The 17,820-nt window shown below is 33.4% G+C and overlaps 1 protein-coding gene across 1 annotated transcript in view; it reads left to right on the top strand.

Moving 5' to 3' along the window:
* LOC130444139 (teneurin-m) overlaps window positions 1–15,964 on the top strand; it is a 794,904-nt gene extending 778,940 nt beyond the window's left edge. The window contains exons 17-19 of the mRNA XM_056779175.1: window positions 1,077–3,108; window positions 6,359–8,119; window positions 9,349–15,964. Of these exons, the coding sequence (XP_056635153.1) occupies window positions 1,077–3,108; window positions 6,359–8,119; window positions 9,349–10,089 (4,534 nt within the window). The 3' untranslated portion in view covers window positions 10,090–15,964. The remainder of the gene's footprint in view (window positions 1–1,076; window positions 3,109–6,358; window positions 8,120–9,348) is intronic.
* The last annotated feature ends 1,856 nt before the right edge of the window (window positions 15,965–17,820 follow it).

Raw genomic sequence — 17,820 nt, 5'->3', positions numbered from 1 at the left:
AGCTACAACAAAATGAACAGATGTCCCATCGTATTGAAACCAATGTGTTGTCTAATATTTGACGGTACATTCTCCAACAATTATCCACCATTTCTTCCAGAAAGCACGTATTAATTGCTCCATTTAATTTATTTGGTAAAATGTGAGACGCTATTAAGCAATCTCCAACCATACCCACTCACACATTAACCGAATATTTATGCTGAAATCCCTTTTCACGAACAAAATGCCGATTTTCTTCATCCCAACTGGACTATTTCTAGAGTTGACTTCCCTAGTAAATCTAGCCTCGTCGGTATACAACACATATTTTGGAAAATTTCAATTTTCACGACACTTTTGTAAATATCAATTTAAAAATTCCATACGCACCTGAAAATCTCTAGGTTCTAATGCTTGAACACTGACCAATTTGTATGGATGTAACACTTGTTCTTTCAAAACTTCCCATACAATAGAACTGTCCAAGATGGCCTTTCAAAAATATTATTTAATATTTCCTCTGCAACACGATGGGGCATCTGTTCATTTTGCTGCAGCGGCAGAAATTAATCAAACAGACGTTTTATAGAAAAATGGATTGGTCGGAGTGGACCCAATTGTTGGCCTCCAAGATCACCTGACTTAAATTCTATCGATTTTTTTATACGGGGCTATATGAAGTCCTTAGTGTAGGAAACAATAATCAAATCTGAACAAGATCTAATAGCTAGATTTCAAGCTGCGGCAGAAATTATTCAATCCTATCCAGATTTATTCTCGAAGACACGTTTTTCAATAACAAAACGGTGTATTGTAAGGGTATTGAATTGAGCGGCCAACAGTTTGAACAACTTTGCCAATTTTGTAAGGGTTAGTAATTCTATATCAAAATGAGCATTTATTGAGATCTCTCCGTGGTAGAGCGTTGTCGGTCGAATATAGAAATACCCTGTATATCCCAGCTTATATTGATTAATGCTATCATCTTCAAGTTGAGATCGGAAACTTTGCAAACAACTCTCGTGTTATTATAAACAAAATGAATAAAAGTTATATTCTCACATAGATACAATAATTATACCTTCTTTTTTCAGCGCTACCAGAGTGTCTTACAGATACCACATGTCCTTAAGTCCATTAGATGGAACTTTGTACATCTCCGATCCTGAATCTCATCAAATCATTAAAGTTAGAAGTAAAGACGATTATTCCGATCCAGACCGTAACTGGGAAACGGTGGTCGGATCCGGAGAGCGATGTCTTCCAGGCGATGAAGCACATTGTGGAGACGGTGCTTTAGCTAGAGATGCCAAATTAGCGTATCCAAAAGGAGTCGCGGTATCTAACGACAACGTTTTGTATTTCGCCGATGGAACGAACATAAGAATGGTTGACAGAGATGGTATTGTTACCACTGTTATAGGAAACCACATGCACAAATCGCATTGGAAACCGTTACCTTGTGAAGGAACTTTGAATCTCGAAGAAGTACATTTGAGATGGCCTACAGAACTAGCAATAAACCCTCTTGATAATACTCTACATATAATAGATGACCACATGATCTTACAGCTGACTTTAGATGGAAGAGTGAAAGTCGTAGCGGGTAGACCTTTGCATTGCGCTTCTCCTCTTACGGGCTACGATATCGAACTAGCCACGCATGCCACATTAGTTATGCCGCAAAGTATCGCCTTCAGTTCCTCAGGTGATCTCTACGTTGCCGAAAGTGATTCTCAACGGATAAATAGAGTTAGAGTGATCGGTACAGATGGGAAAATATCTCCGTACGCCGGTGCCGAATCGAAATGTAACTGCTTAGAAAGAGGCTGCGATTGTTTCGAAGCTGATCATTTCCTAGCTTCTAACGCCAAATTCAACACTATATCATCAGTTACAGTTACGCCCGATGGTCACGTCCACATCGGCGATCAAGCTAACTACAGAATCAGATCCGTCATGGCAAGTATTCCAGACGCTAGTGCATCCAGAGAATACGAAATTTATTCTCCGGAAACTCAAGAAATTTATATATTCAATAGGTTCGGTCAACACGTAGCTACAAAGAACATTTTAACTGGAGAATCGAGTTACGTATTCACTTACAACGTTAACACCAGCAACGGTAAACTTAGTACGGTAACTGATGCCGCCGGAAATAAAGTGTTTTTATTAAGAGATTATTCCAGTCAAGTGAATTCTATAGAAAATACGAAAGGTCAAAAATGCAGATTAAGAATGTCCAGAATGAGGATGTTGTATGAACTTAGTACACCAGATAATTACAACGTGACTTTCGATTACCACAGCCCTACTGGTTTATTGAAAACTAAGCTAGATAGCAGTGGAAGAAGCTATGTGTACAATTACGATGAATTCGGTAGATTGGTATCAGCAGTTACACCGACAGGAAAAATTATCAGCTTATCTTTCGATTTGAGCTTGAAAGGTGCCACTGTTAAAGTCAGTCAAAACAATCGACCGCCAGTTTCGATGTTAATAAAAGGATCTAGTGTAGCAACTAGAATAGATGAAGTCGAAAATAGAATTATTTTGTTGCCTGATGGTAGTGTAACTAGCGAATCGTCTTGGTCCCATAGTATAACAACAGATACAGTTCCTTATAATATTCTAGCAGATAAAGATCCTATATTAGGTGAAAGCTACCCTGTACCTGCTAAACAGAGAATAGAAATAGGTGGAGATCTAGCTAATAGATTTGAATGGAGATATTTTGTAAGACCTAATCAAAATTCCAAAAATAATAAGAACGCATCACCGAGAATTTTAACTAAAGTCGGTAAAAAATTAAGAGTAAACGGTGAAAATCTCCTTACAATGGAATACGATCGAGAAACTGCTTCTGTATCGGTATTTATGGATGATAAAATTGAATTACTGAATGTAACATATGATAGATCGGCGAGACCTGTTAAATTAGGACCAAGAAATGGAATATTTACAGAAGTTGAGCTAGAATACGACAGATTCAGTAGACTAACAAGCTGGAAATGGGGAGACCTGAGTGAAAACTATGGTTTCGATAGAGCTGGAAGATTGAATGAAATAAAATATGGTGATGGATCATCGTTGGTTTATGCGTTCAAGGATATGTTCAGTAGTTTGGTAAGTTCATTTTTCCTTTGTTTAAAACTTCTGTATTCATTAAAACAATTATACATCTAGTTATTAGTTTAATATCAATAAACGAAGACCTTATATCTTATTGATACATAATTATGGAAAAAATGGTCCGTTTGAAAATTGAGACAACTCACATATGTCAACATAAATTAGTTTGTTCTATTGTCAGCCCGGGATTTAAACTACTTATACTAATAGTTGACATCAAACACGTAGATAATTTTATTCACTCATCAATTTATATATTAATTACTCAACTACTTCTGAGTAAATAATAGTATCTATAGCTTATTACTTTTTTGACGAGATATATACACAATGTAAGTTCCGTTGTTTCTATTTTTATCAGCGGCATCTCTACGATTGCAGACCCGAGCATGTCAGCCTCAATTGAAAATACCACCTTTTTGAAATCATACCTGTGATTCATTTTCTAAATGCGAAGAAAATTAAACCAAGTGAAATTTCTTTATCGGCAAAACTACGAGGAGGCATCAAATGCACGATTGTGTACGCCCGTTTTTAGTTTTTAATGAAGTATGTCACGCAATTGATGAGCGAAAGCGAAAACCAAAATTCTTATTAAATAATAAAAAAACCAACTGATGCGCAATGCACTTCGGTTTATGACACGCTTCAATGAAGTCGTGATGATTTTCTTTCTCGAATAGTCATGGGGAATGAAACTAGAGTACCTTACGACACCCCAGAAATTAAACGATAATCGATGGAATGAAGACTTCGTCCCCAACGAAAGTTAAGCGTAAGCAAATCTTGACACCTCGAAAACTTATATGCACCGGTTTTGGGACAGATAATGCAATTGGCTGAAAGCCAAATAATCATTGCACACGTTTACTGTGAAACCATTAGAAATTGCGCCGCGCAATACTGCATAAGCGCCGAAGTTTAATGTCAGAAGTCGTTGTTTTTTTCACGGTAACGCCCGACCTCACACTGCGAACTTTAACACTTTTTTTTGTGGTCAAAAATTCAACGATGATGACGAGCTGAAAGAACACGGTTGAAATCATCACAGAAAACTTTCGATGAAGAAGGCATACAAAAATTTGTGCCGCGCTATGACAAAATTCCGGAAGCTATGTAGAAAATTAGCGGTTGTAGATTGTGATACAATAAAAATTTGTCCTACATTTGTACAAGTTTTTTTATATAACCAAACGGAACTTACTTTTTGGATATACAAGCGTATTTTATGCGATGTAACTACTAGTTTTATTAATCCTATAGGGTGTTTAATAAAAGTGACCCCTTTTTTAGAATAGGTATTATATATAATTGCGGTTTGCTTAGTAGAAAATTGGGGAGTGGAAAAAAAATGAGACACATTTTTTACGATTTTGCCAAAACTACTGGCAACATTATAGTGAAATTTTCTTTGATTATTGCAGCTAGATTCAAAATAAATATTAATATTGATGAAGAAAACATAACCTATCCTAAGACATACAATTTGCAGCTAACGAAGCTATAGAATATTTAATTTATAAATAGGTACAAAAAAAATAATAAATAAATAATCACAAATAGGTCGAAATGAAAAAATGGATGTTCTGAATAGGTTTTATTGTCCTATTTGACGAATGATCCTTAGTTCAATTTATAGAAAAAGTTAAGCATTTATTCAGCAAATTTTTCCTTCTACTTTTCACGTGTAGAACGAGAATTTCAACACAACCAACGCTTCCATTCCTTTTTGTTCTACCAATCTTTTAATTTCATCTACCTCATCTGCATTATCAATTTTCTTCTCTTGCTATTACTACCTGCTTCCATCACTATCCTTTTAAGTCTGTTTCCATTATATACGAGGTCTGGCTATTAAATAACTAGACTGGTTACGAGAAAGGGTTTCATTATAAAAATTATTCTACATTCGAATGCTCTCCTTCAATATACTCCCCTCCCCTCGCCACACACCTTTCCATACGTTTTTTCCATTGATCGAAGCGGTGCTGGAAGTCTTCTTTGGTGGAAGCCTTTAGGAGATCTGCCATTTTACCTCTTCCATCGACTCAAATCGGGTCCCTCTCAAAGCAGATCTTTTTCTAACCTTTCAAGGAAATCTGAGTAGATCGGTTGTCGCAAGAGCTTTTGATAAGAAGTCAGATTTTTTGGCACCAACTTCGCACAGACTTTTGTCATGTGTAATTTCTCGGCTAAAATTTTTCTAGCCGTTTCTTTATCGATGTTTACAGCCTCGTAGTTGAAACAGTCACAGGGCGTCCTGGGCGCTGGTCAGCTTCGGTGCTCTCTCGGCATTCACTAAAGCGCTTACACCACTCAAAAACACGTGCACTAGATAGAGAATTGTCACCATAGGCCTCTTACAACAATTCATAGCACTCAATCAGAGTTTTTCGTCACACATGGTTTTCGGCACGAGAAAAAAACACGTTCATTTCAAACCGCTACTCCACAAATACTATAATAGTGACGGAAACGTGTTTTGGGACGGGCATAGTGAAGATATCTAGATACCCAACGCACAACTCGTTTTTTACCCCACCTGTGTAGGGAATCCTCTACTCGCGCAGTCTCGTTATTCAATAGCCAGACCTTGTAAGATGTGCTGGTCAGTACCGTTTTGAAGTGCGTGATGTGATACGTTTTCTTAGTACTAAAGGCTACAAAGCAACTACCATTCTAACGCCGAGCGATATCTGGTAAGGTAAAGCCATACCAATGGTGACGACTGTAATGCAATGGTTATCTAATCAAGAGGCAACCTTTTTTTGACCATGGAAAACAAAACCTATTCCCACTATACGATAGGTGCCCCAATATTAATGAAAATTGGGTAAAAAAATGAAGTATGGTTTTCCAAGCGAATAATTTTTTTTGGGGAAATATTTACTTGTTTTTTTTAGTTTAAAACGGTACTCACTTAAGAATATGCCTCGTATTTCACAACAGATAAAATGAATTCATCTATTAAAAAAATTAGTACCACCATCACTAGCAACAAGTGCTGGTGTGTGTAGGGGGCTATGAACCATTTTCTAAAGACATGTTATAAATCGATTATCACTAAATCACGATATAAGATCGATAGTAAATCGATTTAAGAAATAGTTCTATTATTGACGAACATAACGAACATAACTTCGAGTTATTATATTATAGTAATTAGTTGCTCAATTCGGTAAATACGGCAGAATTTAATTACCGTTTAGTTATCAGATTTGTAAATAAAATATATGTTTTTCAGCCGCTCAAAGTAAGTACACCGAGAGGATCAGATTACTTGCTCCAATACGATGATTCCGGAGCACTGCAATCCCTAACAACCCCAAGAGGACACATTCACACGTTTTCTCTACAAACATCTCTCGGATTTTTCAAATATCAATATTTCTCACCGATGAACCGACACCCATACGAAATAATTTACAACGATAACGGTCAAATATTAGCTAAAATATTCCCACATCAATCTGGAAGAGTTTCTTACGTATATGATGACGCAGAAAGACTCGAAACTACTTTAGCCGGAATGAGCTCTACCCATTACGTCTATCATGAACTTTTAGATCTTGTAAAAAGTGTTGAGATCATAGAACCGAACTTCGAATTGAAACAAGAATTCAAATACCACGCTGGTATACTTAAAGATGAAAAAATCAAATTTAACAGTAAAAGTGGTTTAGATAATGCTCACTATAAATATCAGTATGATGGAAACGCGAGATTATCAACAGTAGATGTAGACATAAACGGTAAGGAACTGCCCCAGTTGAGACTAAAATATAATCAAAATCTTGGAATATTGGAGGGTATAAGCGATTTACGGGTGTACAGAAACACGTTCAACAGATCTGTTATGCAAGATACCACAAAACAATTCTTTACTATAACCGATTTCGATGATCGTGGACGTATTAAAACTATTCTAATAAACATAAAATCCTTTGACGTATTTAGATTAGAAGTAGAGTACGATTCCAGAAATAGAATACAGATGCAAAAGTTAATGGTCGGTAGATCGCAATTTATGGATAGATTTTCTTACAACTCCGACGGTCATGTCCTGGAAGTTATAGGTACTAGTAATTGGAAGTACGTTTACGACGAAAACGGTAATATAATCGGAGTTATTAAAGAAAAAGAAAAGATTTCATTAGGATACGACAGCGGTGATAGAGTCGTTCAATATGGAGACGTAGAATTCTACAGTTACGATTCGCGTGGTTTCGTAGTCAGAAGAGGGGAACAAAAATATAGATACAATTCCAAAGGACAACTGATTCATGTATTCGAACGCGATAAATTTCAAATTTGGTACTATTACGACGATAGAGGTAGATTAGTATCTTGGAACGATGACAAAGGGAACGTAACGCAATACTTATACACGAACCCAAGCACCCCAGATTTACTAACTCACGTACATTTCCCCAAAACCGGCAGAACTTTCCGTTTCTTGTACGATTCCCGAAACGTCATTATAACAGTCGAAACTTCTGAACAAAGATTCTACGTTGCTTGCGATCAAAACGGTTCTCCAATCGCTCTGTTCGACATTAACGGCAATCTCATAAAGGAGGTCAGAAGAACGCCGTTCGGTAATATCGTTTTAGATACAAACCCAGATTTTTACCTACCGGTAGATTTCCACGGTGGTATTCTAGATCCCAACACGAAACTTATATTCGTCAACAAAAGATTATACGATCCGATCGTCGGACAGTGGATGACGCCAGACTGGGAAAGACTAGCGACGAAATTATCGATACCAACTGATGTGTTCATTTATAGATTCCACAATAACGATCCCATCAACTCCAAGATGTCATTGGATTATATGACAAGTTTCAACAGTTGGTTGAAACTATATGGATATGATATTGAAAATATGCTTGGTTCACGGTATATCAGTCGTCTGATTTATCGACCAAAGGCGCTAGTGACTGCTCCTCAACTAGCACCAGATTTTGGAATTATGTCTGGACTTCAGTGTATAGTGGACAAGGTAAGAAAGTTTTGAATTTTATTAGAATGTATCCAGTAACGTTTCCAGATAAACTGTCAGAACAGGAAGGCTCTAATTCAGCCACTCTACTGTTTTCCGTAGTCATAATGCTCTCTACCACTACATCTTCACTCACATTTACTTTCAATTTCTGAAGACGATTACTTCAAAATATCCGTGTGATACGTTATTGATGTGACCGTTAATGTAGTATATAGTCCGGTCAAATTAGACCAAAAAATAAGAGTGAAGCTACATAAATTCCCATACAGCTGAAAATCAGTAAAATTGTTTAGAATACAATTGAACAAAGAATTTGTATGTTCCTCATCATTTCCGTGTATGGGCAAATTTTATTCAAGGTCAAAGGTCAAAAAAATGAGTTATTATCGATTATCAGCAAAACGGTAAGTTTTATCATAAAAATACCTAAGACAAAAATTGTAGATCATAAAATTATTTACAAAAAACGTATGAATACTGTTTTTCCTACGAACCACCGTTTCTGAGATATAAGGATTCAAATAGTTATAAAAGTTATAATGCTTCAGATTTATTGCAGAACAACATCATCGAACTTTAGCAAAATCTTCGTCAATTGATAATTTATTTGATGAAGTTATAACAGTTCCCACAAGTCAACAGAAATTTACAGTGAACAAGTCTCGGTTCATTTCAATGTTGTAAGAAAAGTTTACAGCTGAAAATACATTAGTGAAACCATTAAATACGACAACTTTTTGAATAATTATCTCAGAAACAGTGGCTTGTAGGAAAAAAGTATAAATACGTTTTTTGTACATAATTCTATGGTCTACAATTTTCGTCTAAGGTATTTTTATCATAAAACTCACCATTTTGCTGAAAATTGCGAAAAACTCATTTTTTTGACCTTTGACCTTGAATAAAATTTTTTCCATACACGGAAATGATAAGGAACATTCAAATTCTATGTTTAATTGTATTTTAAACAATTTTACTGATTTTTGGGAATTTATGTAACTAATATCTAAATTGACCGGATTATACAGTGGTAGCAGTCAATATTTTTTTCATTATAAATATTCCCAAGGCTCCAGAAATTCCATTTTAATTTTCAATTTCCATTTTCATATTAGAAAAAAATTAAATCCAATTTTTTTCTCACATTTTCTCTATAAATAAACTTAAATTATCTTCAATTAACTCGACAGCTTACTAATTTTATTTATATTTGTTGTTTTGAATAGATTAATGAAAAATTCATGGATCTGAGTTTCGTTCCGAAACCGCTTCTGAAAATGGAACCCAAAACGAAGAATCTTCTTCCCAGAGTAGCTTATAGAAGATCCGTCTTCGGCGAAGGTGTCCTCATATCTCGCTTAGGAAGTAGAGCCTTAGTTAGTGTAGTAGAAGGAGTAAATGGTGTAGTGCAAGACGTAGTAACTTCGGTATTTAATAATTCGTTCTTTTTAAATTTACAATTCAGTATACATGATCAAGACGTTTTCTATTTTGTCAAAGACAATGTACTTAAAATACGTGACGATTTAGAAGAGTTGCGTAGATTAGGTGGTATGTTCAATGTATCTACCCACGAAATAACCGAACACGGTTCTACAACAACAATAAAAGAATTGCGAATACACAATCCAGATGCAGTAGTAATTATTAAATACGGTGCCGATCCGGAAATTGAAACGCACAAAATTCTTCGACATGCGCACAAAAGAGCTGTGGAAAGAGCCTGGGAAATCGAAAAGCAACTCGTCGCTGCCGGTTTTCAAGGCAGAGGAGATTGGACAGAAGAAGAAAAGGAAGAATTAATCTCCCATGGTGACGTAGATGGTTACGAAGGTGTGGATATACATAGTATACACAAATATCCTCAGTTGGCCGATGATCCTGGGAACGTTGCTTTCCAGAGGGATACTAAACGCAAACGAAGGAAGAGTGGTGTCAGAAGAAGTAGAATACATAGACATTCGTGATTAAGGAATTAAAATGGTGATATTAAATTATAGTATGGTTTAAAATGAAATTCCAGCTGGTTTTTATTAAAATTCAATTGTATCATCTAAATTTTTACTAGAGATTGTGAATACAATTGGCTTGTTTTAAATTATTTAATATTTCAATAATCAAGGGAACTATAACGCACCCCAGTTTTGACAAAAACATAGTAATTACTTATTCATTAATAATTCACTTAAACATTGGAGATTTTTCGTACTACCCTAAAAAAATCAAAAGTGTTTCTTTCTCGCTATTTGAGAGTTAATGAAATAACAGTTTCAATTTCTCTTGCTTAAAATATATTCAGTACTTTTTATGCTATAATAATAATAAGTATTTCTGGACGAGAAAGTATAATTAATATCTTTTCATAAGATTTTCAAATGAATAAAAAAACTATCCTGTTTATCAGAACAGTTACATAATTCGTATATTTATAGAAACATGTTGAATCAAAAATTGTACTCCGTTATCTAGAACTGACTATCTTGCTTAAACAATATCCAAATCTTTTTATACCGTAATAAATGTAGTTAGATGGTCGAGGCAGTCGAATAATAAATATAAAGACACTAACTTTTATATTTAAAATTATGGAAAACTTCTTATACATTAACTCTTTACAAGAAACGACAAAATAACGCAAACTAAACTCGCTGAAGGTGGAAAATCACTTTTTAAATCATTTTTACTTATTACTTTACTTGGAAAATACCGAAAATAAAATTCATGTTAAATTATGTGATAACTAACTAACTGACTAACCAACATGTCGTTAGCTATGCATATCGCTTAAATCTTTCTGGAAGAGGAAACAAATTGAATTTTTTTCATAAAATCCTTAATAGGGACATACTAATACTGCATTCCATCTATTGTTACAAATGTAACAACCAATTTTTAATTTTAATTATATATATTATATATATTTATGGTTGAATAACAATATATGTTGTATTGAATGAAATTTGTGTCTGCATCGATAAAACTTTTACTTAATTTAGTATCATCCCTTAACAAAAATAGAAAATAAACGTTAATAAGATTCACTACTAATAAATATCATTTATTGTGGAGATAAGAATAAAATATATATTCACAAAGCAGTCATTACGTCTTCAGTTTCTTGTCTTTTATTACCAATTATATTACCTTAATTGCGTGGAATATTCTCATTAATCGATTCAATACTTCAAATCAATTCAAAAATTGCACTTTTTGATTCCTCTAACCAAAAATAATTCCTATAGGAGTTTAAAAAATGAGTCAAAACTGTACGGTGGGCTATTGTTCTTTATACCCTATCATTTCAATAAATGAGTTGGATGTGGTTCAAAAAAGGGTGCCAAATTTAATATACATGTTCGAACATATTATTTTTAAACATTAACAAGTTTGGCTTTTTAACCAAATGATTTCAATTTAAATTAAGGAAGTGAAGTACAAACTATTTTGTATGTATGTACCTCTACCTAAAAAAATATCCAGCTGGATGATTTGTTTTAGTGCCCTACTATATAATATGACATCATAAATATTTTTGTGTGCCATACTCCATGACAACAAATCAAATCCTAGTCGTTTCCTTACAGTCAACATTATTTAAACATTACAGAGACAATATTTTTTAAATGAAAAAATAATAAAATTCGTGGCATATTTTGATAATATAATAAATGTGAACATATAAAGCCATGAATCTGTCCAATGAAATTTGTAACTGTTTTGTGTAAAAGCAATCAAAAGGCCTATATGTTAACGAAAGGATGCGTTGTCCAACAGGGTAGCCAACATACTCTAAAGGATACTATTTAAAAAATAATAAAGGTTCTGACTGAAATAGGAAAGGATCTCTGGGAGGCACAACAACTAAATATACATAATTTTGACGAAAAAAAACGTTAAAGTAAATAATATTAATAAAATAATGATTTCAAGTGAATAATAAATAATTTTAGAGAAAAATTTTTATATCTGTAAATTATTTAATAAGAAAAATAAACAGTTCAAAAATAAGATATTTAGAAAGTGGTATTTTGTAAAAAATAAAGATACTTTACTCTTGCAGAAAATTCGAATTTTTTGACAAACCTCGTATACTGCTTTAAAAAATTGCTATCTGATGGTTGCAATTTAACTTTTGGACCATGCAGAATTTTTATCATAAAAGCACTAATAAAAAAGTTTTCTATATGGTTCCAACTTAAGTAGACACACAAGTATAAAAAGTATCTTTAATTAAGATAATCAAACCTACAGACATCAGAAGCAAACAAAATCTGTGTAGAAATATATAGCAGTGAATTGTGATACTATGCTTCAGATGACCAGCTCACACAATAAACTGTGAAAAAAATAAGCAATGTAAAGCAATAAACGAGTCATAAAGCAAGAATATATTTCTTAAAATTATGATCATTTAATTGTTTCCAGCCAATTTACACTTATATTATTTGAATCATAGATAACTGAGCGTATTAATTGATTTTTACCATTGAGATTACTTTTATGAATTCAGTTTGTGTTCAAACCCTTCTGTTTAATTTATACACATTTATCCTAATTTAAATAAGAAACTAGTACTAATAATATTATAAGCATAAATCCAAAGTTTATTTTTCAAATATTGCTGTATAATTGTTGATGACTCCTATTGATCTTAGCCTGTATAAGTCGGTGAAGAAAGCGAAGACTCTGAAAATAATTTAAAATATATTTAAGGTAACACTAAAGAATGACCTGTACATATGACAGAAGCTTTTTATATGAAAACTTATAGTGAATCGCTATGACGAGTATTTGATTAGATTTTTATGCTGCAAATTCTTATGAATGTTTCAAAAAAAAAACATCGTAGGCCAGTCTGTCAACACAAAATTATATTACAAAAAAATTTTATCCATAATTTTTCATATGCCTAATACACTAGAAGAAAATGAATAATAAAAGAACATGCATTCTATTTATCTAGTTTTTTTTGTAATTTCACATGTCATGCATGCTTTTGTTTTTTTATTTTTAGATCTTTATACATCATCTGAGATATTGAAATAACCATATTAAACTATATTGAAACTATTTCAAAAATTTTTTGAAAAATAACAAATTATAGTGTTTTGAGATAAATAAATCTACCCAGAACAGTTTAAATACTGTCATCGTTTGATTGAATCTTTTTTTTAATATTTGGCTAAACTTCTTCAATTTTTTTCATTCATATTATAAAGAGATATAAGCTTTGTTCCAGCTATGGAGGGAGGTAAGGAGAGACACCTCGGTGTATCGAAAAATGTCTATTGAAAGGAAGCAAATTAAGGTGGCGCTATAGTAGCAAGTGGAAGAATTTTAAAAAGTGCGCCAAAAACTATTACTAGTAAATTAAATTCTTTTTTGAGAGTCATAACTATTTCAAAGAAACTATTAATATACAAATTCATTCGAAAATTGTAAATAAAAAATATAACTGCTAAGTTAATATCATTTCCATTTGCTACACTAGCTCTATTTTGGCGAGTCTTCGTATTATAATTTGCTGTTTACATCTGAATACTTTTTCAACTGATCCCCCATACAAGACGGTTCTCCTTACCTCCACCCTCCACAGTTAAAGTCCATCAAAAAATCGTCCTTGATACGGTGAGGATTCTGCGCAATAGATATTACATGTTGCCAACAGGGCAGTTTCCGTTATAGGAACGATTCTGTTTTGTGTTCCAATAGACTTAAGGTCGATCCACACTTATCCGGCCGTTTGCTCGATTCACTTTTCAATATTTTCTTTGCATGAACGAAGAGCTTCTTATCGAGTTAGTTCGGGAACGACCATTTCTTTACAATATGAAGGACTCAAGTGGTCACGTTGTCGTTAATGTTTGAACACGCACCGTATTTACACCTTTAGTTAACTAAAAATTTCGTCAAACGATTTTTTTCCACTCAAGATCAAGATACGGTACCTCACGGCACGGACACGTGTGGATTAACCTTTATACTGAATACACTGTTTACACCAACACTAACAATACAATTACATTGTCTGACGCGCGTTTCGATAACCAAGTTATTGTCTTCTGAAACTGAAGGTAAACAGTTTAGAAAACTCGCGTCAGACAGTGTGAGTGTTTGTGTAGTGGTGGTGTAAACAGTGTATTCAGTATGAATATCGCCAACGGTTCCAGAAATTCCAACTCAAGATCGACCTCCTTTAGTTTGTGAACCGTTTCCGGGACGATATTTTCGATATTTGGTTAATTTGGAACAAACTTATACAGTTATTACTTTTTAAACAAAAACATGGATGTTCAAATAAAAATTCATTTAGTTTTGTGTATATTTCGTGAATGCTATACTTTTATATGTTATACTGTGTAACATTCTTCATAAAATTTTTTTACACACAAATTATTATAACATGTAACTCAAATTTTCAATTTTTTCATTTCAATTTCATGAAATTTCATGAAAATTTCATTTTCAATGACATTTTCAATTGAGTTTAATGAAAAATTTGTTCACATACTGACCTATCAATGAATATGTAGCATTCGACTGATATATTATCCATTCACGATTATAGATACATATTACGAAGCATAGTCCATAGATGTTATTTTTATTTTATCTAGTTTTACAACTCTATTGGTGCTTATAACTCCACAAACCTTGAAATATTAGATTTTCTAACCCGTCAATACTCTGCAATGGGCAAAGTTATCATTAGAATAGCGTACTACTTAAATGTGACCGTCACAATCTCATTCACTTGAACAGTTTCATACACAACATTAAAATGAAGTATATAAAGTTTATAGCTCCTGCTTTTGGATAGTTGGAATTTTATTTTTGTATCTGATGTTTTAATAAAATTTTACTTGATTCAAAACTTGCTCATTTCTTCTAACATTAAGTGTGAAGTAAAAAATTATTCTTTTGTTCCAAAAATTCACTTTGAATACTTATCACATCATATCTTGAAATGAACATCACCCATCCTCTTACAGAGACTGCACTTGTTAACCACTCCTTGAATTGACGAAGAAAATACGTGAAATTCACCCTCGAAGTTATGGTATCGTTGCAATATATTTAATCAACTATAATATGAAAATGCAACGACAAGCTTTACCGTTTGGCATTTTCTGTAATCTGCACGAAAACTTCATAATGTTAACTAAAATGTTAGAAAAGGAAAATTAGAAACTGAACTTCAAAAGATGTTCTGCTTCTGGAATAAAATTTACATTTCCTATAAACTTTTTATGGACTAACATTTGTGGATGAGACTGTTAGAACGACATTTTTCAATAAATAAATTGTATTAATTGCCCAACTAACTAGAACTGTTTTTTTCTCACCTTGTATTGATCAAAAATATGTTAGATATTGCAATAGTCGAAACTGTGTTTAGGTACTGCTGTTATAATGATAAATTCACTCCTTTTCTATAAACTTTTTGTACTCTACAATAATACTCATGTCTTTTAGAGTTTTTTTTTATTTGGAGCGAATGATGGACGTTCATAAAATTTGAATAGGTAGGACAAAATGGGCGAACTAAAGCCAATATGTGGAAAAGTGATATTTTTTCTAATGTGACTAAAATTGAAAGCAATACTTTCTTAAAAAATTATTCTTAATTATTATTATTATTATTATTATTAAATTATGTGCAATTGTTGTGTGGCTGTCTGACACACGGCCTGCACTTGTAATGCATTGAAAATACTGATGACCATATTCGTAAAATATTGATAATATTTTATGTATGTATATATATAAATTTATTGTGTATATTGTTTTTATATGTAAATATATTATGTTTTATTCAGTAATATAATCGTTTATTAAAAACAGAAATAGGTATGTGATTTTTTTTCATCATCCAAGCCAAAGACATCGCCAAGGGGGGCAGGGGGCAGTTGCCCCCCCCTCAGAGATCAAATGTAGCTAGCCGCAAAGCGACCAAAGTCCTAAGGCCGTGCGAGCAATTGACTTCCTTACCTATTAATAAATTCCGCATCATATGACAAATTAATGTATATTGTAGAAAGTATTGAAATATTCATTAATAACATTAAGATTTCGACATCCGTTTTTAAAATGCGTTGGTTTTGGTTTTGATGGTTGTTCATCTATATCAGGAAAAGACGAAGGGGTACAAGCGATCTTACGCAAAAAGTACACCAAAGCCCTCTACTTTCATTACACGTCTCACAAACTGAATCTAGTTATCAATTATCTAACGATACTATAAACTTTTTTCGGGAATCAGTTTTGACGAGGAAGTTGATACCTAATATTTCAAGACTTTTCGAGACAAAATGGAGTGAGAAACACAAAACCATTTTAAAGAAAAACTTAAGTAATTTTAAAAGCCTCAAAAACATTATCTCAGGAAGGAAATAGTGCAACTCATAAAAGTACCTTCCAACTGCATGCGGCTACTTCCAGAATTTCTTTCATTCTCGAATTTATGTTGGTAGCCAAATCCTCGGCTTTGATGGAACGTACTCCAATCTGTAGCTTTGGACATGGTCAAAGCCTCGGAACACGTTAAAAGAATTATCCAAAAAGTGACAGCCGTTCACCAGCACCACCAGCTGCTGTTGTTGCAGACAAAGTCGGACTGGACGAGGACATTACATCAATGCCGCGTATTACGGGAAATCAACGTCATAGAAGCAATCATCCAGCAGAAAACCCCTCAGTATATTGGTAGAGGTCTTTAGTAATATCATACTTGAATTCAATTATCATTTTGCTGAAGAAAACACGCCATAATTCGCATTATCTAAGTTACACCCGGCGCAGATGCAAAAAATGACAACTGAAAATCTGAAATAAACTTTGATTTACCAATCAAAAAGAATGAAATCTAACTTTGGCATCAATTGTGGCACGATAGGCTTAATCTAACAGTTGTTGATGTCGTAAAAGAAACAAATTCCTTCTTTCCCGAAACGGAAAAATCATTAAAAATTTTGAAGGCTTTACCATGCATGACCTGTACAGTAGAGCGATCCTTTAGTAACCTCAGAAGACTAAAAACATGACTAAGAAGCACCATGGCAGAAGATCGCCTTAATGGTCTGGCCATGATGAGTGTACACATAGCTATAATTAATAAAAACCTAAATAATTTTTATGATAAAGTGATTGAAAGTTTTGTAAATATCCCCTCAGGTTATGTTTTAATTAAATATTATTTTTGTTAAAACACATTATTATTACTGTCTCTAAAAGTTTGATTTAATTATTGTGCTTTAGAGGGCTTGTGAGTAAGTGCGATCAGCTGACGGGTTGTTTCGTTTGTTTATTTTTTTATTCCTTGCAGAGGTGTGGAGTGGAGAGAGGAGGAGAACAAACTGTGTATATGAAAAGTGTCCGTTGAATCGCCTTAAATAAGGGTTGCGCCACATTAGCATCAGGGTTAATTTGAAAGGAAACGCCAAATATTATTTACATCATGAACAAATTTTGACACTTTTGTTCAACGCCAATTGTAGAAATTTTTAATAATGAACTATAATATTAATTTTTTAGCTTGACTCATCTGTAATTGCTGTTATTATGACCCAAAATGATAGTTTCCGAAAAGCTCACTGGTTGTTATTTCGCTAATTACGTACTTGGATATTCCGAATATGATGTCATTTTAAATGCTTAACCGTTTCATTTCACGATTCATCGCCAAAGCTTGTTAGAGT

This window comes from Diorhabda sublineata, chromosome 5 (genome assembly GCF_026230105.1).
Source record: "Diorhabda sublineata isolate icDioSubl1.1 chromosome 5, icDioSubl1.1, whole genome shotgun sequence".
NCBI classification, from domain to species: domain Eukaryota; kingdom Metazoa; phylum Arthropoda; class Insecta; order Coleoptera; family Chrysomelidae; genus Diorhabda; species Diorhabda sublineata.
Note: the sequence above shows the minus strand (reverse complement) of the source record. Positions and strands in the feature narration are given on the sequence as shown.